The 26,879-nt window shown below is 48.4% G+C and overlaps 2 protein-coding genes across 3 annotated transcripts in view; one reads left to right on the top strand and one right to left on the bottom strand.

Moving 5' to 3' along the window:
• ARMC8 (armadillo repeat containing 8) overlaps positions 1 to 7,467 on the top strand; it is a 107,518-nt gene extending 100,051 nt beyond the window's left edge. For both annotated transcript variants that reach the window (XM_049775962.1, XM_049775961.1), the window contains 3 exons: positions 3,926 to 3,998; positions 5,436 to 5,529; positions 6,797 to 7,467. In XM_049775962.1, the coding sequence (XP_049631919.1) occupies positions 3,926 to 3,998; positions 5,436 to 5,529; positions 6,797 to 6,830 (201 nt within the window). In that variant the 3' untranslated portion in view covers positions 6,831 to 7,467. The remainder of the gene's footprint in view (positions 1 to 3,925; positions 3,999 to 5,435; positions 5,530 to 6,796) is intronic.
• Positions 7,468 to 14,344: 6,877 nt separating this feature from the next.
• On the bottom strand, positions 14,345 to 25,289 carry NME9 (NME/NM23 family member 9). Its single transcript, XM_049775610.1, has 11 exons — positions 25,232 to 25,289; positions 24,851 to 25,027; positions 23,405 to 23,508; positions 22,031 to 22,102; positions 20,790 to 20,906; positions 19,223 to 19,298; positions 17,763 to 17,845; positions 17,244 to 17,336; positions 16,187 to 16,341; positions 14,689 to 14,816; positions 14,345 to 14,385 (listed from the first exon to the last, which is right to left on the bottom strand). The coding sequence occupies exons 1-11, from the start codon at positions 25,287 to 25,289 to the stop codon at positions 14,345 to 14,347; spliced, it is 1,104 nt and encodes a 367-aa protein (XP_049631567.1).
• Positions 25,290 to 26,879: the final 1,590 nt, after the last annotated feature.

The following is a 26,879-nucleotide window of genomic DNA, read 5'->3' as shown; positions in this document are numbered from 1 at the left end:
CTCATCTGTTGCTGGCCACTTGGGCCATTTTCCTGTCTTGGCTAAGCCAAACTTCTTCTTTTTTTTTTTTGTTTTGTTTTGTTTTGTTTTGTTTTTGGGTCACACTCGGCAGCGCTCAGGGGTTACTCCTGGCTCCATGCTCAGAAATCGCTCCTGGCAGGCTCGGGGGACATATGGGATGCCAGGATTCGAACCAATGACCTTCTACATGAAAGGCAAACGCCTTACCTCCATGCTATCTCTTCAGCCCCCAAGCTAAACTTCTTAAAGCTACTTTTCCATGTGTTTGCTGTCTTTTTTTTTTTTTTTTTTTTTTGGTTTTTGGGCCACACCTGGCGGTGCTCAGGGGTTACTCCTGGCTGTCTGCTCAGAAATAGCTCCTGGCAGGCACGGGGGACCATATGGGACACCGGGATTCGAACCAACCACCTTTGGTCCTGGATCGGCTGCTTGCAAGGCAAACGCCGCTGTGCTATCTCTCCGGGCCCGTGTTTGCTGTTTTACTCATCTGACCTACACCCTCTCAGCTGTCCTTGTTCCAGTCAAGGTCACTGTCACCTCTGCAAAGCCAAATCCAAAGTTTCTTTGGCTTTGTCATGTCACATCTTATCTCACAACAGACCTGCACACAGTGGTCTGTTTCCTCTTTTGAGATGCCTTTTCTCTCTCTTCAACATTTGCCTCTTGCAAATCCCATCCCCTCTTTGTTTTCTCCTGCATGCTTTCCCAAGATCATTGTTTCACAGTCTTTATTGCTTGATGGGGTGGCCTAGGGATCTTATCTCCTCCCTCCTCCTGAGATGCCAACTTAATAGGTCTAGAGCAGCGGTCTCAAACTCCTCAAACTCGAGGCCCACTGGCCATTTGCAGCCCTCCCTACAACATTTTGTGGCCCTGCCCTAGAGGAATCTTTTCTTGTTTTGTTTTGTTTTAGTTGTTTGGGTCACACCCCCCAATGTTCAAGGCTTACTACTGACTTTGCACTCAAGGATCACCCCGACTTTGCCTCCTGCGGCCCCCAGGTAAATTAAGTTTGAGACCCCTGGTCTAGAGTATAAGCAGAGCCTTGGGAATTGTGATGACAGAAGGGGACATATTCCATGCAGTCCCAAAGACCCTCCCTAGCAATTCTCAGCCCACTAGGCTGGAGGCTCAATGCAAGGGCCTGAGGATGCGGTGCTGCTTGGGCCTTATAGTGCTGGGATTACTCTGTGCATGCCAGGCAGTGCTAAACCCTTTACTGTCCAGCCCCAAGGGCTTCAGGATTTCCATCTGTACAGTCAAAATGAGAAGCAATAGTATAGACAGTTTCTTATCTTTGTGTGACTATTGCAATGTTCAGACCTTGTTTCCTTCCTTGGTTGCCCATCCGACAAGCTGACCTTATAGTTGCATGCCATTCTCCCCCCCCCCCCCACTTATCCTTGTGAAACCTATGAAATTTTCACTTGTTTCTTGACCCCCTTAGACTATCCTGAGGCTGGCCCCATAGGGGGAACTTTCGGCCCCTCAGTGAGAAATACTAGTTTGGGAGAATTTTATCCATTGCTTTTGCTCTCATCTGAATGGTCACAGAATATCTGTTTTCAAATCTGTTTGAAGCTTGTTGAAGTCAGTGTTTAAAAGAGTTCCTAAGTCTCTACCCTAAATTTCTTCTCTCTTGGTACTTCTCACCCAGTGCCATTGAACCCATTGAGCCCATTGCTCAAACCTAGGGTTTAGTCCTGAATTCTTTGGCTCCTTCATTAGCAGATTCTGTTAGCTTTTCCTTCAAAGGAAAACAGATGGTCTTGCATCTGTTTCCTTCTCACATTATCACTTTATCCTTGTCCAGCCCATGAGTCTCCAGCCCCAGTTGACTAGATGCTCCTTGCTCACCTGTATTGTCTCTCTATTCTTCTCACAGTGTAAGTCTTGATCTACCACCTCTATATTTCTTGCAGGGGTCCTCAAACTTTTTAAACAGGGGGGCCAGTTCACTGTCCTTCAGACTATTGGAGGGCCAGATTATAGTAAAAACAAAAATTATGAACAAATTTCTATGCACACTGCATATATCTTATTTAGAAGTGAAGAAACAAAATGGGAGTAAATACAATATGTGGCCCGCGGGCCGTAGTTTGAGGACCATTGCTTTAGAGGTTTCCTGTCAACTCAGAGTCCTTACTGCTCTATGGGCCCCCAAGTTAGTCATGCTTTTGAACTAGTATTCCAAAATCCAGTCAGTACAGCTCCTTTGGATGTCAAGCCTTTTTGTGAGCTTTTTCCTTGTCTCAAACCCTTACCCCTTACTCTTTGCAAGTTTTTCTCCTTCTTCTTTCTCAAGTCTCTTTCAATGGGATTTTTTACCTCTACCTAAGATAATTTCCTCCTCATCCACCATTTTGTCTCACAGCAGTTTTTTCTAGAGGGAAAAATATATTGAATGATAGATAGATGACTTTCTTGTTATACTCTCTATAAGTTAGTTTTCTCCAATTGGTGATCTGAGGCTAAAGCAGTTCATATGTTATTATATTTTGTTTTAATGGAGCCCAATTAGACATCTATTTAAAAGTCTTTTTGGGATGAACCCAAAATGTTTTTGGGTCACACCAGGCGGCGCTCGGGGGTCACTCCTGGCTCTGCCCTCAGAAATCGCTCCTGGCAGACATGGGGGACCATTTGGGATGCTGGGATTCGAACCACCGTTTTTCCTGGATCAGCTATGTGCAGTGAAAACTCTCTACTGCTGTGCTATTTCTTCAGCCCATCTATTTAAAAGTTTTATAAAGGTTGGGGAAATAGTACAGTGGCAGGAAGGGCTCTTACCTTGCTTGGAGCCATGATATATGATATGATATGATCCCCCAAACACCATCAGTGATTCCTGAGTGCAGTTCCCTCAGCATAACCCCTGAGTATAGCTGGGGGTACCCCCAAAAAGAGTTTTTATAAATAAATAAAAAAAGAATCATTAATAATACTTTCTAATAGAGCAATTAAAGCCCATTTCTTTGGCTCTATTCAGTTGACTACATTCCAGTATAAGTCTGTTCAGCCTTCAATATTATTCAATAAATATTTCATATATTTTGCACACATGTCATTGGTATTTCCTCAGATGTACATAAATTGTTTTTGTGATTGACCAGTAGAAAAAGTAACAGTAACAGTCGTTGCTCTATGGTTGGTCCTCTTCTGTTTAAGTGAATGTACTCGATAAGGGTAAATAATACAACTTCACAAAAATAATTGTACTTTCAGTATATATAGAAAAGGTAACAAGAATTATGTTTCAGAAGAATAAGCAGCTTCTTAGCAGTGATAAAGACAAGAACTTAAAGCAAGTAGAATTCAGTTTAGAAGTTTTAGAAATAAGAATAGTTTCCCAAAGAGGTAAATACCAAATGCACGTCCATCCAGTTTTTTGGTCACTTAAAAAGTCTCCTGATGCCTGATATGTAGTGACATATAAGCCTGAGTCAGAAGCATAGATATGTCACAGCCCATTGTTTCTGTGTGCTTGGTTTGAATGGGAGGGCCAGCCATAATTTAGCAAGTCTTCAATTTGTCAACTTCCTTAGTGTGCTCTTTTTTTTTTTTTTTTTTGGTTTTTGGGTCACACCTGGCAGCACTTAGTGGTTACTCCTGGCTCTACGCTCAGAAATCACTCCTGGCAGGCTTGGGGGCCTATATGGGATGCCAGGATTCGAACCACCATCCTTCTGCATGCAAGGCAAATGCCTTACCTCCATGCTATCTCTCCGGGCCCTTCTATTGTTTTTAGCCCTCACTTGTTGGTGACAACTTTGACATTTAAGCCTGAGTCCCTAATTCAAACACTGAAACTATCTGGATTGCCTAATTGTGCCACAAACTCATCAGAAATAATCTAAAATTAGATTACTTCTATTTAATTTTAATTCTCTTCTGCTTCACATAGGGCCATTCACATGTTAAACTCCAACTTGCCGCTATGTTTTGTATATCAAACCTCATATGGAATGAAGAGGAAGGTAAGACATGGCTGAGGTTTCTTCTGAAGAATTCTGGGCAGGCCACATGCAGGTGGGCCCCTGAGTTTTGGGGAGAAGCACCACTCACTGGACCCCCAGCAGCCAACAGAATCACCTTGGAATGTGGATCTATGGGCCTGAGCCCATGAACTGTGGAGCCCAATGAAGCCCCCACTTGAAGTCAATACTACACCACTTTATGGGGGACTAATAGAAGGTGCTGACACCCCTGCCCTTGAGGAGCAGAAGGGAGAGCAATGATAAAACTACTCTCACCCCCACTGTGGTAGAGATTCCCCCTCTGCCTACAAGCAGACAAGTTTGATATTAATAGGGAGAAGAGGTTACTGCTGAGAAGTCAGTGAGCATTGATCAATGTAGAGATTCTAGAATTAGGTTGTATCTTAGATTCACCCAGGGCATTTTACACCAGGCCAGTGAAATCTCTGCATGTAGAGGCTCAAAAACACACAAAACGTGTAAGAGTCTTTCCCACTCTCCTACTGGTCCCTATGTTCAACCCAGGCATTAAAGCAAAGGGAGAAGAGCATGGGTCTCAGGGCCGGGTCATTGGGGACCTTTGTTAAAATGTGTTTCTGGCCTCCAGTATAGAGATTTTTGTTCAGAATCTAGAAAAAGCTAGCCAGCTGCATGAGTGAGCCATGGTAGGACACTTGGTGGGACAAGAAACTCTAAGATTACTCTATCCAGAACACAGTGGAAAAAAAGAAGTCTGATCGAGTGGCTGGCCCAGAAGACCAAGCAGCAGCTCCTGAGACCAAGGAGAATAAGCCCAGTGTCATTGGAAAGTGGGATGATGTGATCTGGGGTCAGAAAACTATGAGCTAAACAAGAGGTAGTAGGGGACTGGAGCAATAGCCCAGTGGTAGGGTGTTGCCTTGCACGTGGCTGACCCAGGACAGACCAAGGTTGGATTCCCTGGCGTCCCACATGGTCCCCCAAGCCAGGAGCAATTTCTGAGCACATATCTAGGAGTAAACCCAGAGTGTCACTGGGTGTGGCGCAAAAAGAAGGAAAAAAAAAAAGAGGTAGTAGGATCTGGGGAAGATCAAGGCAGGTGGAAGAAAAGAGAAGGAGAAGCAAGACCTGATTGTAGCAGGAAAAAAGAGAAGTTGGGACCTGGTAACAGAGGGCCCTGAGTGCCACTGAGCAGAATCCAAACTCAGTGCTGAAGTCCATGGACAACATGCACTGAACACCAGATCCCTGAGAGGACTGGGAGAGAGGGACAGTGCTGCTAGGAAGCTTCTTGGGGACCATGACACTAGGGTCGAGGGGACAGGTGGGGGGATTGCAGGAGCAGCAGGAGGAAGAGCTGGGTTGTGATCACGTAGATTATGCTTCAGATCATGGCTAGTAGTGTAGGAGAGCACCCGGGACCCCTTCCCTCTAACCTGTGAGAACCTTCTTCTGTAGGTTCCCAAGAACGCCAGGACAAATTACGGGACATGGGCATTGTGGATATTCTACACAAACTGAGTCAGTCACCAGATTCAAACCTCTGTGACAAGTGAGTATCAAAATGAGAGGGCCTTGCTGTCGAGAATTTCAGATTCCTTTATGAAAGGATTTGGATTGCTTAGGTCTCTCACTTGACCACAGTCAAAAATCTGTTATTTACTTATACTTAATTTCACTGTTTATCAAAGTAACTTTGGTTTAAAGCTTCATATAGGGTTAAGATATCCAGCATCATAAGTCAACAATGCTGTGAGCTCTCAAAACCACCTCCTCACCCGTACACTGAACCCCTTTTCCTTCACCTGCCCTTTCCTTTCCCTTCTGGGAATCTACTCTGGATTAACATGAACCTGGGCTATGTCGGGGCTCAATCCAGGCCCTTTAAGAATAAGAATGTGTTTCCTTTGGGAAAAGAGAAAGGAAAGGAGAGGAAACCCACAGCACAGCATTGCTCAGCTCAAGCACTCAGTGCCACTGCCCGTGCTGCCAACATGACCTCCAAGGAGGTACATCCATGGAGAATCCCAGTCCCTGTGAGGAGCCCCAGTCAGAGTCCACTGACAGGGTAGCCAAGTGCTTGTCTTCTATGAGCTGCCTTACAACGAGGTCCTCCTTCCAGATCCCTACAGTGCTTAACTCACTCTCAGGAAAGACCAGCTCCCTCTCTTCACACTGATGTGTGTTGTGGGAGTCCATACAGAGGGACTGGATTGCCTGCATTGCTAATGATGCCCTTTCAGAACCACATTTAAACACATTTTCCCTTTGAGGTCCTGGATTCTATCCCTCATACCATAAAACAAAACGTTCTTTAATGTAACTATTTGCCCAGTTGATTTGCTGATTTGTGATTTGCCATCCTAGCCCCCTCCTCCAAATTTCTAGTCATTCAACAGATTTGTTTTCCCTTAGGGATGCCAGGGATTAAATTTAGGACCTCATACATACTAAGTAGGAGCTCTACCACTGAATATTTCCTCCAGCCCCTCTACAGAATTCAGTAGTCCTCCTTTATAGTAATGCTTCATGTCGTCCACCCATCTCTCCCCTCTTCTTGGTAAATCACACTTCTGATGTCAGAATCCCAAGGCTTGGTTTTCACTTGCCATTGTTCGTTTCCCAGATGTTTTGTTCACACCTGACCTCAACCAGGCAGTGGTGACTGCAGAAACAATCTGGGCCTGAGGTGCCGACCCTCAGAGCAGGGCCTAGCTGCCTCAAGCCCAGTTCTTCCTTCAACTTCCCCACTTTGAGCCCCAGACATTTGCCTCCAGACCTGCCGGGGAGAACTGTTAACAGGAGCTTTGTGATTTCAGGGCCAAGACAGCGCTACAGCAATACCTGGCGTGACGGGAGCATCCCATATGCTGGGTTTAAGGAAGTACAGGAACTAGCCTCATTTGATTCCTTCTATTTGCACAAGTCACCTTGGACTGCAGGGAGCTGTTTTGCAAAAGCAATTTGGTAGGCTTAGATCTTACCTTCATCCTGAGGACATTTTTTTGGAGGTAGTCATTTTCTCAGAGGACTATCGTGTTTTGTTGCATTTTGTTTCTGAGCTACCCGGACTCTTTATTAGAACAATCAGTCATTTTCCTTTGGACCTACGATTTTTTGCCTATGCTGCAGCCACTTTGTGAGACTGAATCTGTCTGTGCACACATGATGGAGTGTGTGTGTGTGCATGTATGTATGTGTGTGTGCACCCATGGGTCATGAATGGGAAGTGTGTGTATGTGTGAGGGAATACCTCAAGTTTTTCTTTTCTTATTTTGTGTAGAAATCTCTTTTCTACAGATTTTCCAGGGTTTAAGCATTGCTTGCTGTATAAAAACTAAAAACAAAACAAAAAATACTTTAATGAATTATATACAGTTTGAATGAAATGTTATTTTAAAATTGAAACAATTGTTAAGTGTTCCATAAAAGTTATGTTGAATTTTGGTCAGATGAATATTTGTAAGTAAAGAATATATGCATTTCTGAACCTCAACTTACATAGATTTTCTTTATATAAAACAAAACAAAAACAAAAAACAAAAACAAATAAACAAAGAATAGAAAAGAAAAGGTTTGGCTACAGTCAGCCTGAGAAGCAGGCACTCTCTGGTGCTGTGCAGACCATCAGCAAACATTTTCAGCCTCAGAATCTGCAGGTCCGCAGTCTCCCTTCAGTTCTCAGCTTCTGAGCCACGAGAGGTGGAGTGGACTGAGGCACCTCTTCCTTTGGGCTTCTCTGCAGCATCAAAGGGAAATTAACTACTGATAGTGGACACCCGCCAGGACATGGGTGGGCCCCCTAGGCAGGAAGTGGGCTCCAAGAGCTTACGGCTGCCTGGCTCCTGGCATCAATGTAGCAGCAGGCTCAGAGGAAGGTAGGTCAGCGCCTCCCAGAGACAGCCCTGTGCACCACCTTGTGCTTCCTGAAACAGCATCTATCACTGTGAACCTCAAGAATGTTCTTCCAACAGACGCACAGAGTAGGCTGGCTTCGAAAGTTCCTCCTCTTAGCTCTGCCCAACGCACAGAGTAGGCTGGCTTCGAAAGTTCCTCCTCTTAGCTCTGCCCAATAGATGCCATACTAGTCACTCAGGACTGCAACTTGGTAAGCTTTGGTAGACTCAGAATGAAGTTTGAGTAAAAGATGAGCTCAGATCTTTTCCTCCCAAAAGCTTGAAGGACTGATGAGGACGACGGGGGAGATTTTGTTTTTCACAGCCAGAGCCGCTTAGACATCATGCAGCCCCTGAACCCTGAACATGGCACCTGCTCCAAGTTCGGGGTCCAAAGGCACCTAGGACTGTTCTTGACTATTGGACCTGCCTTTCTCCTTCACTTTACTGAGAGCAGGCCAGAGGCCAGAATCCAGGAAGGAAGCATCCAGAAACTTGTCTCTCCAGGGGCCACTGCCAGGACCCCAGCCCACCAACCATGCCTGATGGTCACCACACTGCACCTTCCTTGGAAGATTTTAAATATGTTTGATTGCAGATGAATGTTTTTTAAATATATTTAATGCAAATTTTCCTGTTCTCATGGTCATCCAATATTCAAACACAGATTTCCAAGTTATTCTCCACCCAACTCTTCCCCCCAACCCACCCCCCGACTCCCAGAGCATCACCAACCTAAATTTTCATCAGGAATCTGGAGTTTGGGCAGATACTCCAGTGCTGGTGTGAGAAAGCCAGTTTAAAGATCTAATTTATTTCCAATACACCTTAACTCAGACCCATTCACTGACCGTTAAAGAACTGAGAAACTCTCCTTGGTTGGTACTAATTAGTAATACAAAACGCAGTAGAGCTGGTATTTAACAGCCCCCAGTACCTAGAAAGAACCTAGTAATGAGTTGCTGAGACAATCTTGAACCCAAAATAGCATTAGAAAGCTGAAAACCCAATGAGAGGACACTTTGACACACAACATCTGTGTGTCAGCGTGGCCTGTTCAGAAAGAAAAAAGTGCTTTAACTCACTTTTCTAATTTGAATGAAGGGAAATGTATTTATGATGAAAACGAAGTTCTTGGTTGCTTTATGCAGGCATGGTGTCCTGTGAGCACGAAAGGGGGAGGATGGGACGTGGTCATGTGTCTCACCAAGTTCTTTACCAAGCTTCTCGCTCCCTCCACTCCTGCATTCTATTTCTCCTTTTGTTTTTTTTTTTTTTTTTTTTTTTTTTTTTTTTTTTTTTTTTTTTTTTTTGGTTTTTGGGCCACACCCAGTAACGCTCAGGGGTTACTTCTGGCTATGTGCTCAGAAGTTGCTCCTGGCTTGGGGGACCATATGGGACACCGGGGGATCGAACCGCGGTCCGTCCAAGGTTAGCGCAGGCAAGGCAGGCACCTTACCTTTAGCGCCACCGCCCGGCCCCCTATTTCTCCTTTTGTGCCCTGATTGTAACCCCAAATTTATGAACTATAAACGAATATTCGATTTCATAAGTTGCATTTTTTCTTAAGCACTTTATGCAGAACAATTCATGTTCTTCTGGTAGTGTTTGGATAATATGATTTTAACACATGCTAATAAAAGCCAAGAAAAATTATGGCAACTTGGATCCAAGGAGTCTCTTTTCCAGAGATCTAGAATGGAAGGTGTGTCCTGGCTCTTGGCATCTGTGCTTCTTAGTGACTCAGAGCTGGGAGGGACTTTGCATTTCAGAAGGTGCTTAAGGGTTCTGCAACAGCTAGGACACCCCCCAAGACCAGCAGCCCTTTAGCTTGGCTGGCAGTTCCCACCTCTCTGGGCCTGTTGTGCACACTGCTCCCTGCCTTCTCTCTTGTGTCCTGCCACCACACTTGGCATAAGGCACAGTCGTGCCCCACCTCATCCCCACACACACATTGTTCCCTCCTGTCTCCGCCATAGAGCTATACCTTTCTACAGAAAAGCTCTCCCGAGACTGGATGATGGGCAAGGCCTGAAGAAGAAGGAAGAAAGGGGACTCCTGAGGCCGTAACAGTTGTACAGTGGGGAGGGAGGGCATTTGCCTTACACATGGCCAACCCAAGAACACAGAGGGTTAATTTCCCAGAACTCTTGAGCTCCTCCAAGTGTGATCCCTGTACACAGAGCCAGGAGTGAGCTCTGGGCACCACTGGATGTGGCCCCAAACCAAAGCAGGAAATCCTCTCAAAGACCCTGATGCAGAGCCCACCCCCTCACCCAGCTCTACTCCTTGCCAGCTGGTGCTGGAACTGCTGCTATTCATCCATTGCTCAGTAAGAGGCACATCCTGCCTGATAGGAACCCCCAAGATCACACAAGGGCCTGCCTATACCTCTTTCTCAGGACACAGCCTGAGGACAAAATTGGGCATGCAGTCTGGGAGCTGAGGCCTCAGTGCCCACAGCAGATCTACATGGGCCATCCCAGGAGGCTCCGTGCCCATTCCCAGTCCTACGTCTTTGCCTTCTGGCCAAGAGGTTCTGCATGTCCTGGAAAGAGCAATATGTCCTCACCCACTCTCTCCAGCCCTGCCATAGGTGCCCTTACCAGGAGGACAAAGCTCTGTACACATGGTCTCCCACCTTTTCCTCCCCCAGATGTTAAAGGGTCACTTCCTGGGCCTCTTGGGAGTCCAGATTGAGTGACCCCCCCAACATCACTCACAGCCTCACAAGCCCTGTGAAGGGCTTTGGGGCATTGACCAGTGAATGCACCTCACAAAGGAAAGTGCAGCCTCACCAGAGCCATGTCAAATCTGGAACAGTGGGGTCAGCTTTTGAACAGATCCTTATCAGTCCTGCCTCCACGGAACCCCTCAGCTGCCCAAGGGGCCTGGTAGTGCTGGTCAGCTCAATGAGCAGCACATTTACCTCCTACAGTCTTGTGTCCCAGGAAACCACCCACCCAGAGCCATGGGCCTCTCAGCCCCCTGCTGTCCTTGCCAGGCGGGTGATGAGCTGACTAACAAGCTGGCCTTGTCAAAGGCCGAAGTGAAGGGTGCCTTGTAGCTGGTGCCAATGCTTGTGGGATCTCAGTAATTCTTTGTCACTGTGGCCTCATGTCCTGGGCACACCTCAGGGGCTTGAGCCCAATAGCTGAGCTGTGAAGCCTAACAGGCTTTTAATTAGGCTTTAAAAAATCAGAGCCATTGGGGCCGAGAGATAGCATGGAGGCCAGGCGTTTGCCTTGCATGCAGAAAGACGGTGGTTCAAATCCAGGCATCCCATATGGTCCCCCAAGCCTGCCAGGAGCGATTTCTGAGCATAGAGCCAGGAGGAACCCCTGAGCACTGCTGGGTGTGACCGAAAAACAGAAAAAAATCAGCTATGAACAGTGTCAGGTAATTGGGGTGAATAAAGCTCCAGGCAGGCCCCTGGGGTGGTGCTGCAGCTCTCGGTAGGCCTGTCCTAGTGCCAGGGTGTGGGAGAAACGTAAAATTCCCCATCATCTCCACTCCTTACCAGCATGCCTCGACCTATTATGGCTAGACCCAAAGCCCTCAGTTCCAGTTTACACTTGCCAATGTCAATTCTTTTTTTTTTTTTTTTTTTTGGTTTTTAGGCCACACCTGGCGGTGCTCAGGGGTTACTCCTGGCTGTCTGCTCAGAAATAGCTCCTGGCAGGCACGGGGGACCATATGGGACACCGGGATTCAAACCAACCACCTTTGGTCCTGGATTGGCTGCTTGCAAGGCAAACGCCGCTGTGCTATCTCTCCGGGCCCGCCAATGTCAATTCTAAAATGCTTTAATCCATAAAGCAATTGCTTGCACTGTCCCTGAAATTACCCCTTCTCACAGAAGAGTCCTGGATGTCTGTGTAATTGGTAAGATCCCAGAAATAGACAAAAATATCTATATTCCAGATATTGTTTAATAACAAAGTATATACCATTATTTTTATGATGAGCGGAAAACACCTAAGTCCAAAAGGTCCTCAAGTTTCAGTCCTGGAATTGTCCTGTGTGCAGTCTCCCCTGAGTCCCATGCTTAGTATTAGGCCTTATCTTCAGGACAGCGGGGCACCTTGGCTGGTCCTACCACTCCTTCAGCCTTGTGGCCTGTGAGGTTACAGATATTCTGTAGGACTTGGGGGCACAGCACTGTCCCAATCTTCCCTTTTAGCACCCAGGATCCCCTTTCCTCTATTCTCTCTGGGTGGAGAGAAAAATAATGTGGGGATGGGTGAGAGTAGGGGGTTGAGTATGGGGGGATGTGGCTGTGAGTGTGGGTATGGATATGGATCGGTGTGTTCTATCGGTCTGAGTGGTTATGTGACTGCGTGTGAGGGGTGGGTGTTGGTGTGTGTTAGTATATGACCATGCTGACTGAGCCTCCCATCTCAACACAACCCTTTGAGGAAGATGATTGTGAGTTAACGGCCTAGAATTGATCTACCTTTTCACAGTTGAAGCAGAGCTCTCATCACCCTCAAAGATAAAAAATAGCTTCCCAGGGCCTATTCATTTGAAGTCTCATGGAGCCCGATTTCCAGCCCACATAGTCTGTCTCCAGAGCCCTTGACCTCTGAGCACTTGCCGGCAGTTCTGTTTAAGTTGCACTAGTGCTCACATCTGAAAAGGCCTTGAAACCCACAGACAGGACATTGGTGACCCAGAGCAGCTACTCTGGAGCCGTGCCCACAGGAAACCATGCACTCAGTCCCAAGATGTGAGCAGGGCCACTGCATTCTGGAACTGTCACCTGGGCTCATCTTCATCTGAGACCAAAGTTCGGCTAATCTAACACACTCTGATTTCTAACAGGTTCTCTGTCCACCTTCCTTAGTCAGGTCCTGAGTTGCCTTTCTTGTTTGCACTCATTGCAGGCATCAAACTGGGGAGGGCCTGGGAATGTATATTAGGAGATGAACTTTGTCTGGAAACGAAGCCAGCCTAAAGGCATGAAGGCCTTTGAGACCCTGGACCAATCTGCAGAGCCCAAAAGACCTCTGAGATGCAGAATCCCAGAGGCATGTCTGGCCCCCACAGGAAGTAGCATCACCTGGAATAGTCACAATCCTGAGAATCAAGTTCATCCACAGTCTCAAGCTCCAAGCTGACAACCAGCATTGCAATAAACTTTGGAGTGGGGCAGTTTGGGAAAACTAGATTAACTTGTCAGAGGAAAAGGTTCATGTCTACCTAAGATAAGGACTGTCTTACTTCCCAGTCTGTTTCCCATTCAAAGGAAATGGCCCAAGATATTTTGCATTCCACACTGAGCAACCCTTCTTTGTTTTCTCTCTTCTCTCTCCCGCTCTCTCCCCTCTCTGTTTCTTTCCTCTCTCTCTCTCTCTCTCTCTCTCTCTCTCTCTCTCTCTCTCTCTCTCTCTCTCTCTCTCTCTCTCTCACCTCTCCCCCTCTCCTCTCTTCTCTTCCCCACTCTTCTCTCCTCTCTCCTCTCCTCTCTCTTCTCTCCTCTCCTCTCTCCTCTCTCTTCTCCTCTCCTCTCTCTTCTCCTCTCCTCTCTCTTCTCTCCTCTCTCCTCTCTCTTCTCCTCTCCTCTCTCCTCTCTTCTCCTCTCCTCTCTCCTCTCCTCTTTTCTCTCTCCTCTCTCTTCTCCTCTCCTCTCTCCTCTCTCTTCTCTCCTCTCTCCTCTCCTCTTTCCTCTCTCTTCTCCGCTCCTCTTTCCTCTCCTCTCTCCTCTCCTCTCTCCTCTCCTCTCCTCTCTCTCCCCCTTCTTTTCTCTCTCTTCTCTCTTGCTCTCTCCCTCTCCCCGCTAAATGTGGGAAGACTTAGGGCTGACTTTACTTTCCAACAAAGATCAATTCCTGTCTCCATCCTGAGCTCCACAGCTCCCTGAGAAATCTTATGCTATAGGGATCATTCCCACCCCAGAAAGAACATATGGGACCCAGGTGTGGTTTGACAACCACCTGGGGGGTTCTGGTGAGACTCAGGTGTGTGCCATATGGGCTTACAGCAGAATCCTCAGTCCTGGATTTCTAGGCCTTCCCCAGTGCAGAGGCAGGGAGAGGAGAAAGAGCTGACATGCTCGTCGGGCCACCTTCCCTCTTCCCCACTTCAAAATTAGTCACCTGAGAAAACTATTCCTGGGATCACATCTCCACCCCCCCCCAAAAATAGTCACTGCTTTACACACAGGCATTGTGGGGTCTCCAGGCGGGTGCCTTTCCTCTGTCCTGCTCACACCTGAGATCTCACAGCTCTGTGTGTCCCTTCTAGTGTGGGATGTGATTATGCCTTAGAGCGGCTGGTGCACTGGGCTCTCATCCTCCTTTCCTGGCCTTCACCTTATCAGCAAGACTCCCATCTTGCCATCATGCATATGGCAAGCATTTCAATAAATATGTTCATTCAAATTGTGGCTTCTTCAGATCTGTATGTGGCCATACACCAAGGGCCCCACCCTCACAGCCTCCACTTTTCTGGGAACACAAGGCTAACCTTCTATTCCGTGTAGGTAGACTGGGCAAAGTCACGGCCCTTTTCTCAGAGGCAGAGGTGGTTGTCACAACACACTAGCACGACACACTTCCCCAGGTGCAGGGCGGAGGGAGACAGGGCCACAGTGCACTAGTGCCTCTCAGGACCCAACACAGCTCTTGGTGAGGAAGGGAAGGTTGGGAAGTTAGAACAGAAGCAGAAGTGTAACAAGACGTCAAAAGAGCAACAGGAGGAAAGAACCAGTTGGGATTGTCACCAAGGTGATGATGCACGAAAGGTTTGTACACACACATGCGCACAACACGGCAACACAGTTTGCTGCACACCAACCCACACTGTCAACTCACCAGAGAAGTCTCCACCCCATGCCCGGCGGTTGGGGAAGAGCAAGCTCAGCTCCAGGCGGGCAGCCTCGCTGTCCTGGCTCCCATGGACGGCGTTAAAGGGCAACTCTGTGCCATACTGGGCCCGCAGACTGGCAGTGGACAGGAAATGGCATTAGTGAGGGCTTTGCCCTCTATCCCCAGGGTGTCCTGTTATCTATTCCCCAGCCCCACTCTCCTTGCAGCTGCCAGCAAGATGGGCTGAGGTGAATGAGGACCAGCTCTGAGCAGGAACAGTTGTGTCACACAGCCCATTATGCACCGTGGCCTGAGAGGGGATGGTCAGGCTCCCTGGGTTAAAGGTTTGTGGCTGTCATTCTGCTCCTGGGTTTGGTACTCATGTGGCACCCATCACCATCACTACATTGCCAAATTTTCTGGGCACGAGGCACTTCTGAGTTGGTAGGTATGGCAAAGTTCCCATTTCTCAGATGTGGAAATTGAGGCCTAGAGGGGTTGAAGCCTGGCCCAATTTCATGAAATGAGGATCATTAAGCAAGAAAATGGTTCAAAGGAGCCCGAGAAGTTGGAGAGAGAGTACAGCATATAGGATGCTTGTCTTATATGTAGCCCATCCTGGTTTGATCCCTGGCACTGCATATGGTCCCCAAACTCCACCAAGAGTGATACCTTAGCACAGAGCCAGGAATAAGCCCTAAATACTGCTGGGTGGGGTACAAAAACAAAAACAAAACAGTAAGGAGCCTCAAATTCAATCCTTGGCATTAAACACCTCTACATGTGGGTTCCCTCCAAAAAAAAAAAAAAAGTCTTCAGTTTGTGTTCATACCGTGACATTCACGGGAGGTGCCCTTACTGCACTTCACAGCATCGGGCAGGCACCCAGAAGAGAGCACTGGCTGGTGTGTGTGTGGTCACCTGACCCCTGCACTACCGTTATCAGCTCAAGTGGTCTCATGTGATTGCTCCTAGCCTCTTCCAAGGTACCACCGTGGGTTAAGTCACTGCCACTGTCAGCCAAAATCCCTGGCTAATCTCTGCCTCCAAGGGCAAGACAATGAACTTGGCTTTGGCAGTAATAGGTTGAGTGCAAAAAGACCACCTAGTATGCAGAAACAAGTGCGGGGGGGGGGGGGAATATATGCTGGTAGGAGATGGGGGACTGGAGTCTAGAAGGGAACCCCAGGCCCCACCCATCTCCAGGATATCTGGGATGGAGAATTTGTTTCTGGGAGTTTTGCAGGAACTAGAGGAACCAATAGGAGCAAAGTGAGGACTGTATTGGGCAACAGACTACAGGGAGGATGGAGGAGAGAGGACAGAGGGGAAATACTCCATCAAGGGCTGGAATGAGATCAGGGGCCAAGGGGAGACAATAGCCAGAGACCCTTCAGGAGTTCCCATGACCCCACCCCACCCATGGAGATGACTGAGCTAGGCTTACTGCAACCCTGGATATGGGTTTTGAGTTGGATGAAAGGAATACAGCCTCCAAGGTCACCTGTCTGGCTGCTCCCGCCTAGCCACGTTGGGGTCACAGGGCCCCATGAGGGTCTGCCAGGCAGTGACCACATCCTCGGAGGCCTTGGTGCTGGTGAGAATCAGGAGGTGGCTGGGTCCAGTGGACATGTGACGTACCAGCTTCTCAAAGATCTCCTGGTACAGAGAAGGGAGACAATGGCTGGATGGGGATTGGGGTAGAAGCAGATCAGCCACACCCAGACACCTTGTGTTAAGTGAGAGGCTAAACTTCTGTTTTCAGGGAGGAGCATGAGATTATAAACAAAAAATAAAGGCACTAGGGCCTGAGCATTAGTACAGTGGAGAAGGCACTTGCCTTGCATGAGGCAACCAGGGTTCAATCACTGATATCCATATAATCCCCTGAGCGCTCCAGGGGTGGAGAGCTAGGAGGAAGCCCTGGTACTGCTGGGTGGGAACCCCACAAAAAAAAAGGGGGGGGAGTCAAGGTGGAAGAGATCTCACAAGAAATCTATGTGAGGTGACAGGGTTCTGGGGAGGGATAAAGCTGAGATTGGGAGGGGGGCTATTCAGTGCCTTACAGCCCTCCCCATTCTTCAAGTAGCTGTGTTTTGGTTTTTCTAGGGTTCATCTCTTCCCATTGTCACTTGTGCTGGACCACACCAGAGCCTCCCTGTCACTGTAGGCCACAAGCAGATAACAGGATAGCACCAGGTCTCCTGGTCCACTTCTACTGCCAGCCTCAGCCATGTAGTTTTGCTCCTGAGATCCCCACAACAGTCTTGGTTCTCTTCCCCCACGACCTTCTTGTTCTTTCTTTAGTGCCAGGAGTAATAGATGAACCTTCTAAGTAAATCCTTATTTCCTTGCCTAAACTCAAATGAAAACTCTCTCCTTGCAAGGAAGGGACTTAACAGCTGTGATGATGCTGAAAGCAAATCCAGGGCCTCTGGCAGGCCACACACTCTATTTTCTTCTCTCTAGAATCAGTCTGCAAATCTGTAAGGCTGGGAGGGGTGAGGGGAAGAAAGAAGCATAGGCTGGAGTTGGGTTGAGGGTGGTGGAAGAGGCCCAACCTCGCCAGCTCTGTGCTGGTAGAGAATTTGCACTTCTGCCTCTGTCATGGTCCTCTCCTCATGTGTCATGATGTCAAAGTTGGCCTCCTGGATCTGTAGGTCAGAGGACACATTATGAGACAGGGCAAAACCAGCTGAGTTCACAGGGAATATCGAGAAGTGAGGGACTCTAAGGACCACAGGACCCTTCTTCCCCTGTTAACTATCTCAACCAGAAGTCAACTCATCATGGTCCTTCATGAATGTTGGTGAAGCCTCCTTAGAATTCTCTTCCTGCCCAGGAGATATCACAGTGGGTAGGGCACTTGCCTTGTACTTAGCCAATCATGTTCAATCCCTGGCATCACTCATGGTGGTGCTGTGAATGCTGTGAATCCCACCAGGAGTGACCCATAGCTCAGAGCCAGTAGTGTGTTGAACATAGATATATGTGTCCCCAAAACAACACAGAAATGATGGGGACAATGTAGGATGTTCAGCACCAAAGAAGGCATGTGGTGGTTTGAATGGGGCTCTCACCTTCATGATGATCTCGTCGGCCTTGCCATGGGCCACTGCCTCAGGTTTGATGATGGCCAAGGTGTACGGCTTCCCTGAGGAAGCTATGAGAAATGGACAGGTGCTGGAAGTCACACCTATGATCCTCTGTCTACCCCCTTCAGCCTGGCTCGAGGTTAGGGCTTCTTAACCTTTCCTCACTATTTACCCCTTTATAGCCAAAAATCACAATACTGAGGAGCACTGCTAGGAACCCCAGAATCCTGGTGAGATTAAATTTGAGACAATCTTGATCGTGGTACATTCAGAAGCTCAAATTGCTGCTATATAGTTTGAGTTCGTTTTTTACTCCCCACGCTCAGTTTCGTGTGGTGGAACACAAATGTACTTGAGAATACACTGTTCCTGGACTCCCCCATCCCCACCATATGGACTGTTACCCCAAGAGCATCTAGGAAGAAAGAAGCTGGAGCTCAGAGCTGTAAACACTCCAGAATCACCTTAGAGAGGGGACAGGGCTGGGTGTGATGCAGTGGAGGAAAGATGACTTTTTGGTCCTTTAGGGTAAAGACTGTCTAAAGAAATTAGAGTTCTTGGTTCCATAAAGACAAAGGAAACCTTACTTGACATGTTTGTTTATCATGCTCCATTTTTTGTTTTGGTTTTTGAGCTACGCCAGTGGTGCTGGGCTATTCCCAGCACCATGCTCAGAGGCTGCTTCTGACAGTACTGGAAGAACCTGCTGCAGTCACAGGGTGGAACCTAGGTCTCCATGGGAAATATGAGCTCAGCCTTTGACCTATTTCCTTAGCCGTGGGCCACTATTCATCTTTGTGAAGGGACCTGATGCTGAGAGTTTATGACCAGTCAGCAGCCATCTATGAGAGATGTTAGAGCTATAAGTGGGGCCAAAGAGATAGACACTACTCAGGGACAGATGGGCCAATGCACACCAGAAGGTTTGAGGTCAGACTGTGGACAGAGTGTCTAATGGGCAGTCTCCACTGTCCCTGACTTGAGGCTGCTCAAGATGTTGAGTCAGGAAATTAGCACAGATATCAAGGCCCTTGGCTTGCCCACAGCTAACCCTAGTTAGATCCCCAACACCTCATATGATCTACCAACTACCAGCAGAAATAAACCCTGAGCACAGAGCCAGGAGTAAGTCTTGAGCACTGCTGGGTATGGCCCAAAAATCAAATAAAAATCAAAGGGTCCCATGGGATAATACAGGGGTTAGGCACATAGGTTAGGTCTAGCATAGACCCAGCTCTATCCCAGCATCAGTGGTGTCTGGAGCAATGCCAGACATAAAAGTACCCTGGGTGGCCCAGGTTCTCCCTAGTACCACATCCTTGGGATTTTGCCTTGTACCATCAGTAGGGTTGTCTGAGACTCATCATAAGGAGGCCCTGGGAACCACATGTGGAACCCCTGTGTTCCTTTGCTCCTCTCCTGTGTGCTGCTACAGGTTCACTCACCCACATCTTCATCATCACCATCATCCTGCTCATGGGGTGATCGTTCCTCTGCCCCGGACAATGCCTCATCTTTAATCTGGCTCAAATTGGAACAGAAAGTAGTTACTTAAAATGCCTACAATAACCTGCAATACCTCACAAAAGTAAATAAATGCCAAATCTTAACAGAGGAAAAGGGGGACAGTTTTCAGGTAATTGGGCTGGAACCTTTAGAAAATGGGGAGACCCGGGGCCGGAGAGATAGCATGGAGGTAAAGCGTTTGCCTTTCATGCAGGAGGTCATCGGTTCGAATCCCGGCATCCCATATGGTCCCCCGTGCCTGCCAGGAGCAATTTCTGAGCCTGGAGCCAGGAATAACCCCTGAGCACTGCCTGGTGTGACCCAAAAACCAAAAAAGAAAAAAAAAAAAAAAAGAAAATGGGGAGACCCAAGTTGATCTCAAGATGTGATTCTACCTGATTTCTGGGAAGACAAATGGAAAAGATGGAGGAGAGGTGGGAGGGCTGGCTGCCTGGGAAGCCATTGGGGAGGTGAAGGTGTCCCTGAGAACCCAGAAGGACATGGGACCTCAGTTCCAGGGACAGAGAATGACCAAGCCCATGAAAGGCCCTGAGTTCGATCCCAGCACCATATGCTCCCCACCTCCAGTTGAGGGGAGTTGGATTGGGGCCCCCCAACATCACCAGTATAGATCATGCAATATGTGAAACAGGCTTTGTCCTCCAGTGTCTAGGGTAAACATGTGAATGACATGCAGTGTTCACTTCACCTGGGATCTAGCACACAGAAGAATCTGCCCAGGAATGGTCAAGTCAAAGGCAACCAACCAATTATGGTCCCCCAAGTGCCCTGGTATGAGGAACTCAACTTCACTGGGAAGAAAGGATTCCTCTAGCATCCCCCCAAAACCTTTCAGAACATCAAGAGAGAAAACTGTGACCCATTTTCCTTGCTCAAGTGGTGATCGGGGCTAGAAAGCCTGGCTGAGGATCAAGTGGGAGAGAAAATGGATTATAGAAGCCAAGTGTTGGCATGAAGAGTTTTGGTTTTGTTTAGGTTTATTTGTTTGGGTGCCACACCTGGTGGTGCTCAGGACTTAGTCCTAGTTGTGCTCAGGAATCACTCCTGGTGGAACTGTGGGACCATATGGGATGCTGGGATTGAACCCAGGTCAATGTGCAAGATACAATACGATCTCTCTGGCTCTAAAGGAGTCTTTTTCAAAGAATTTAAAACCCCAGTAGGCAGGGCTGGAGCAATAGCAAAGCGGTAGGGCATTTGCCTTGCACACAGCCAACCAGGACAGACCTGGGCTCAATTTTTAGCATCCCATATGGACTACCGAGCCTGCAAGGGGGCGATTTCTGAGCACAGAGCCAGGAGTAAAACCTGAACACCACTAGGAGTGACCCAAACATCCAAAAAAATAAAATTAAATTAAATTAAAAATAAAAACCAGTAGGCTTGGGGTGGGGCAAAATAGGGGGTTGGTTGTGGATGGAGATTTGCAGGGACAGAATGCACTGGAGCACTGGAGAACCTCCTGTCCTTCTGCCACTTCCTCACCGCTTTTCGTTCCCCGCCTTCAGCCAGAACCTTCTTCTCAGCCTCCAGCTGGTCCAAGATGGTTTTCTCCAGCAAGGGGGCATTGGCTCCCCTCACCACTGCCACCAGCTCGCCCCCCTAGAACAAAGGCCAAACATGGACACAGGGCACAGGTCTAGAGCCAGTGAGTGTCCCAGACAAAACTCTGGTTCTGAGAGGACTCAGGCCAGGTTCCGCACACCCAGGTTAGGTGCCTCATTTCATGCCCTTTAAGACACACCTTCCTTCTGAGCCCAAGGTCAGTGCAGAGGGACATAGTGCAGAGCCTATTCACAAGAGGAACTGCCCCAGCTTGGTTCCAGTTAACAGAGGGAACTGGGCATTTGTGAGGCACCTGAATGATCCAGAAAATACCAGACCAGGATAGCTGCCTCTTGTTGCTGTTGGAAATGCTGTAAGTTCGTTCTTAGGGGCATTCCTACTCCCATAGGCCTCAGTGTGGAGCAGTTGGGGTGGACCTGGATTCTGGCTTTCAGATAGTGTAGGAGAGTCAGGAGGAAGAGAATCTGGAGAGAAGCTCCCTGGAGTGGCCCTCTGCTGCCCTCTAAGGGACCATGGGAGATGGGATGAATGTTCCATCCTTATAGAGAGTTAGACTTCTCTTGAGTCACTTGGGGTTCAAGCAAGCTCAGCTGAGGGGTTCCCCCTTCTCACTCTCATCTCCTTTCCATGACTGCAGCCCACTTTTCCCTCACCACCCATCTGTCCTGAAAGTCAGGGGAAAAAAAAAGAAAAAAAAAAAAAAGAAAGAAAGTCAGGGGACAGAGCACCCCATCTGCAAGCTTCAATCCTGAGGGCAGGCACCAAAGTAGTCTGCCCTGGGACCATATGTGTAGGGCCCCAGGGAGTCCAGCCTGAGACCCCCATTCTCTTTTCCCAACACAGACCCACCGAACTCTCTCTCTCTCCCCCCCCACTCAACAGTCATTCAGGAGACCCCAGAATTCATCCTCTGGGGTGAGGTTATGCTTGCTGCAAGCAACCCTAAGAGTGCTCTCTAAAAGGGAGCACCCCACCACTGCACTCATCCATTGGGCATTGCCCACAGGGATGGGCGGGCCTGGGCCCAGGGCCCAAATGATGGGCATAGCACCCGGAAACCTGACAGCTACTGGGGGGGGGGGAGTCAGTGAAACCTCTAGGGACCCGATCAGAATTCATGTCGGTGCAGTGCCCCTGAAGTGAATCTGAAGTGGACTTACCGCATAAAACAGAAAGGTGGGTTCACATCTTCCTCGGTACTTCTCAAGGACATCAAGACTGTCAGCCTCTGCCTGAGGAGAACAAGCCATAGGAGAGGCCGTGGAGGCAGATGCAGATTACAGGCTGTACACCCTTACACCTCACACCGAACAACACATACACACCACCTGCCACATATACACCCTTCAAACACACACCGCCTTGCCTTCCACCACTCTCACACATTCCACACCATGCATGCCACATACACACACTCACACCACTTAACACACACACAACACACAAACATATAAACACGACCTACCACCACACACCACTCACTCCTGCCACACCATTTATTACACATAACTCACCACACTACATACCACCTACAATACTCTCACAACACACGACTCGCACCCTATACTACAGTTTCATAAGCACATGCAATACATACACCGTTCATATCTATCCACCTTCACATCTCCCACAATCACACAAGCATCCTTCCCCACATACTATATGCACACACACAAATACACACACACCTATTCACTCACTCTCCACCTTTCTTATCCCCCCAACCCTGCATCTGTCCCTCACAACAGCTGCATCTCTCTAGTGAAGCCTGAGCCACTGTTTCTAATTCTTTTCCTCAAACTCTTAAAACTGTCCTGGGAACAAAATGGTGAACACTGCCAACAGAGATCTCTTTACAGAATGTTTCTCTGCTTTATTTCACTAATAATTCACCCCCAGTCTCATAGCCTAGCCCCTACTGATTTTCACCAATGTCACTACTACAGTATCCTGGGGGAAGGGGGTTGCTGAGGAACAACACTTTAAAGAATAAAATGAGGAGATTTTCTATTTCCTGCCTGCTGCTGCTTAGGCCAAAAAGAAACCTAAGGTCTAAGACCTGTCAACACACCTGAAATGCCCTCAAATGTCCCCTTCTCTACCTGAGAGCCCTACATCTGGGAACCAGGACTCCCTGAGGTGATGCACTTTCCATTGACAAAGCAGCAGAGGTGAGTCCAGGCTGCATGAGGGAGAAGCTTCTGGAACATTCTTCAGGGTTCTCAGCCCATGAACTTCACACCCAGGAGGTAGCATGTGACTATCACTCACACATTAGCCTGGAATTGGTGCCCTTTCCATAGTCTAACTCACATAAACACCTGCCAGGAGTCCCCTCCATGAACAGAGACCTCTAAATACTGGTCAGTGGACATGAGCCTTGGAAGAGTCCAGAGGGTCTCGGCATGGGTTGAGGTGAGTGCCTTCATCTTTAGAGAAATGAAAAAGTATCTGGCCAACTCTCTTAGTCTTCCCCCCAATCTTAAGGAAGCCCCCACATTTAACATTTGTACTATGTCATGAGAGACTCTTACTAGTGCAAAATGTAGGAGGTCCAGGCCCAGCTCAAGCCTCAGCTTCTGGAAGAGGCTCACTGCAGGTTTGCAGGGACCACACCAGCCTTGATAGACGTCAACCACTGCAGGGCACAGAGAGGCGGGTACAATCGGTGGCCATCACTCCATCCTGCAAGGCACCAGGTACAGCTGCCTCCCCTAAGTCTCATTGCATAGGATGGAGCATGAAAGGCACTTAGCCCAGCACTGGCCAATGCTGATAAAACTCGAGGTTCTGGGCACCTAGGCCCATTACCATCCTTTTCCTCATAGTTTTTTTGGGTTTTTTTTTTGGGGGGGGGTCACGCACGGCAACACTCAGGGGTTACTCCTGGCTCTATGCTCAGAAAACGTTCCTGGCAGGCTGGGGGATCACATGGGATGCCGGGATTCGAACCATCATCCTTCTGCATGCAAGACAAACACCCTACCTCCTTGCCATCTCTCTGGCTCTTCTCACAGTTTTATATGGTATTTAGTAAGGTATAAAAGAATGGAATATGAGGTTGAGTAGGGATGGGGGTGCTTGCCTTGAATATAGCCAACCTTGGTTCAATCTGCAGTACCCATATGGTTCCGAGACTACAGGAGTAACCCGTAAATGTAGTCAGGAGTAAGCCCTGAACACTACCAAGTATGGTCTAGAACAAAGAAAACAAATTAGTTTTTTATTTTGTTTTGTTTTGTTTGAAGGGCCATATCCAGAGTTATTCTTGGTTCTGAGCTCAGAAACCCTCCTAGCAGGCTCGGGGGACCATATGGGATGCCAGGGATCTTGCCCAAGCTGACTGCCTGCAAGACAAATATCCTATCTGCTGTGCTATTGCTCTGGCCCTAAATAAGAAAGTTTTCATAAAATTAATTAAAACATAAAAGTGACTCAATATGATTTAAAATCCATTACCAGTTAGTCCTTTGGAACTGAGCATTTCTTCCCATAGCTCCTGGGTGCTGATGTTGACCTAATATAAGAGAAGCCAGGTCACTGAGTACACTGATGGGGGAATAAACTGGGCCTGTTTGCTCCAGATTTTTCTCCAGTCCTTGCTGTTCTATCCCTCTCTGAAGTGGCTCCATAGAGCTAGCTCTCCCAGAACACATAAGTTTTCCTCTTCCCCATCTTCCTGCCTCCCAGTTGGGGTGTCTAAGAGCGAATCCAGGGGCTCACAGTGGCCAAGTGCTAAATCGCAGCCCCAGGGTCTGCTCCTTTTTCCTTTTCTGTCTTCCCATTTTCATTACTAGGACAAACCTCCTGAAATCAGAAACATTTTAGCAAGTAATTGTTATTTATCAAAAAAAAAAAAAAAAACCAATGCAGAAATGGCTTTGTGTAAGTAAAATGTATTCAAATATTATCACGCAAACAGGGCCTTCCCCTTCCGGCCGTGGGAGCAGGGGAGGGAAGGCTGGAGCGAGAAGGAGGACGAGGTCGAACAGCAGGACGGCCGCCCCGGGGCGTGCAGGCGGAGGCGCGCGGGGCCGGGACCGTCACCGTGACCCAGGGAGGGGCGGGGCCGGGCCGCCGCGCACGCGCATTAGCGGGGTCGCCGCCGCCGAGGACCGCCGCGCACGCGCACGCGCACGCGCACTGGCGCCGGCCACCTGGCGGAGCGGGAAGCCGAGCTCCGCGGTGGACGGGGCAGGGGTGCTGGGGGCTGGCGGGCAGGACCCGGTTTGCCTACGGCCAGTGATGCCGAGCCAGGCTCACTGCGGGGAGAGTGGGAGGCCGCCGCGGACCAGACCTGGCCACAAAGGAGTCCAGGGCTGGAGCCAGCACAGACCGAACTGGAAGGAAGATAGATCTACGTTTGCGGAAGCTGAAGCCTCGGAGGCTGGAGGAGGGAGGGTGCCAGGCGGGTGGCATTTCTGCTCCTCCTGGAGCAGCGGGTGGATGGGTGTCTGTCTGCGTGGCCGTCGTGCTGGATCAGACTTGATCGACTAAGATCAACGAAAGAGTCTTCCCACCTTCATTCGCAAGCCTCAGGCGGCTTTCTGGCAATCTTCTGGATTAGGAAAATGAGTGCACAGCAGTCTGGGGTGCCACTCCCCTGCAGTAACAGCTGGAGTCAGCCCCACAATTCATGAAGATTGCTTCTTCCTTGCATCCAACCCCCAGGGATCCCCTAGATCTGTCTATGCTCCCCTAGCTTCTATACCACTTTCACCACCCGGTGGCAGGGGGGAGTGCTTGTAGATCCATCTGCCCAGGTCACAGCCTGGCTCAGCAGAGGCGCCAGTGGAGGGGCCAGTTTTAGCCTGAAGAACCAGCAAAGCTCCAGTAGCTACGGTCCCCAGGGAGCAAGTGGTACCTTGGACACTGTCCCACTGCTGCAACTTGTGAACTCTCTGCCTCCTGGCCCCAAGCCCTTCTGCCCTGGCTCTGGAGCACTGTCAGTCATCCTGACAGATGAAGAGGCTCAGCTTGGGCAATGGAAAGTCCAGCATCCATCCAGCCAACACTCCAGGCAGATATCTGGAGACTCCAATTCTAGCACAAGTCTAGTGCATGGGAAGAAGAGCTGTTTGGCCTAACCCAGTGGTGGGCAACCTTTTTTTCAACTGAGCCAAATCTCGCCAAAACCACGATTGAAATTTATTTTGAGAGCCACACAGGGCGCACACTGACAGAGGTTAGGAGCAGAGTCCTGACTCCTGGAGCGGCTGCCCGGCACACAGAAGAGCCGCATTCAAAAGTGTAAAGAGCCACATGTGGTTAGGGTTAGGCCCAAACCCATAGAAATAAAAAGTGCCAAGCAAAATGAGAAGGCAGGATTATATCCTAGATCTTCATCAAGACAAAAGGACAAATACAGTGGAGAAGGAGGGAGGGTCCTAATGTAATAGAATTTTATATACCACCTGGGGAAGAGTTCAAAACAGCTGTCTGATGTTCACTGAAAAGTGGGTGAACAAAATGAGATCTAAACCAAAACTCAGAAACTAAGAGAAATCATAGCATTAAAGAAAATATAATTAAATTAAAAAATACAATAGGAAACCCAGAAGTAGTAGGCAAGATAGTGAAGCGAATTAGATATTGTGAGACTTCCATATTTAATTCTCTTCTGAAATTGTTTTGATTATTCTAATGCCTTTGCATTTACCTAGATGTTTCCCTATAGGTTTTGTGGATTTCTGCAAAGCTCCTACATAGATATTATTGTCCTCCAATGCCCAGAGCAATGTGAACCCAGGTCCTTCACATGCTGAGACATGTACGTCACTCTATATCTCTGGCACCTGCAGAGATGTTAATTGGTATTGTAGTTAATGTATAGATCACTTGGTGGGGGTGGAGACATTGAATTTTCCAGTATATGAACATGATGTTTCTTACTCTTTTAGGGGGGAGGGGACCACATCTGGTGCTGCTCAAGGGGTCTCCTGGCTCTGCCCTCAGGAATTACTCTTGGTGGGCTTGAGGGACCTTATAGGATGCCAGGGGGTTTAACCA

This window comes from Suncus etruscus, chromosome 6 (genome assembly GCF_024139225.1).
Source record: "Suncus etruscus isolate mSunEtr1 chromosome 6, mSunEtr1.pri.cur, whole genome shotgun sequence".
NCBI classification, from domain to species: Eukaryota; Metazoa; Chordata; class Mammalia; order Eulipotyphla; family Soricidae; genus Suncus; species Suncus etruscus.
This window is presented reverse-complemented; position numbering and strand designations above follow the sequence as displayed.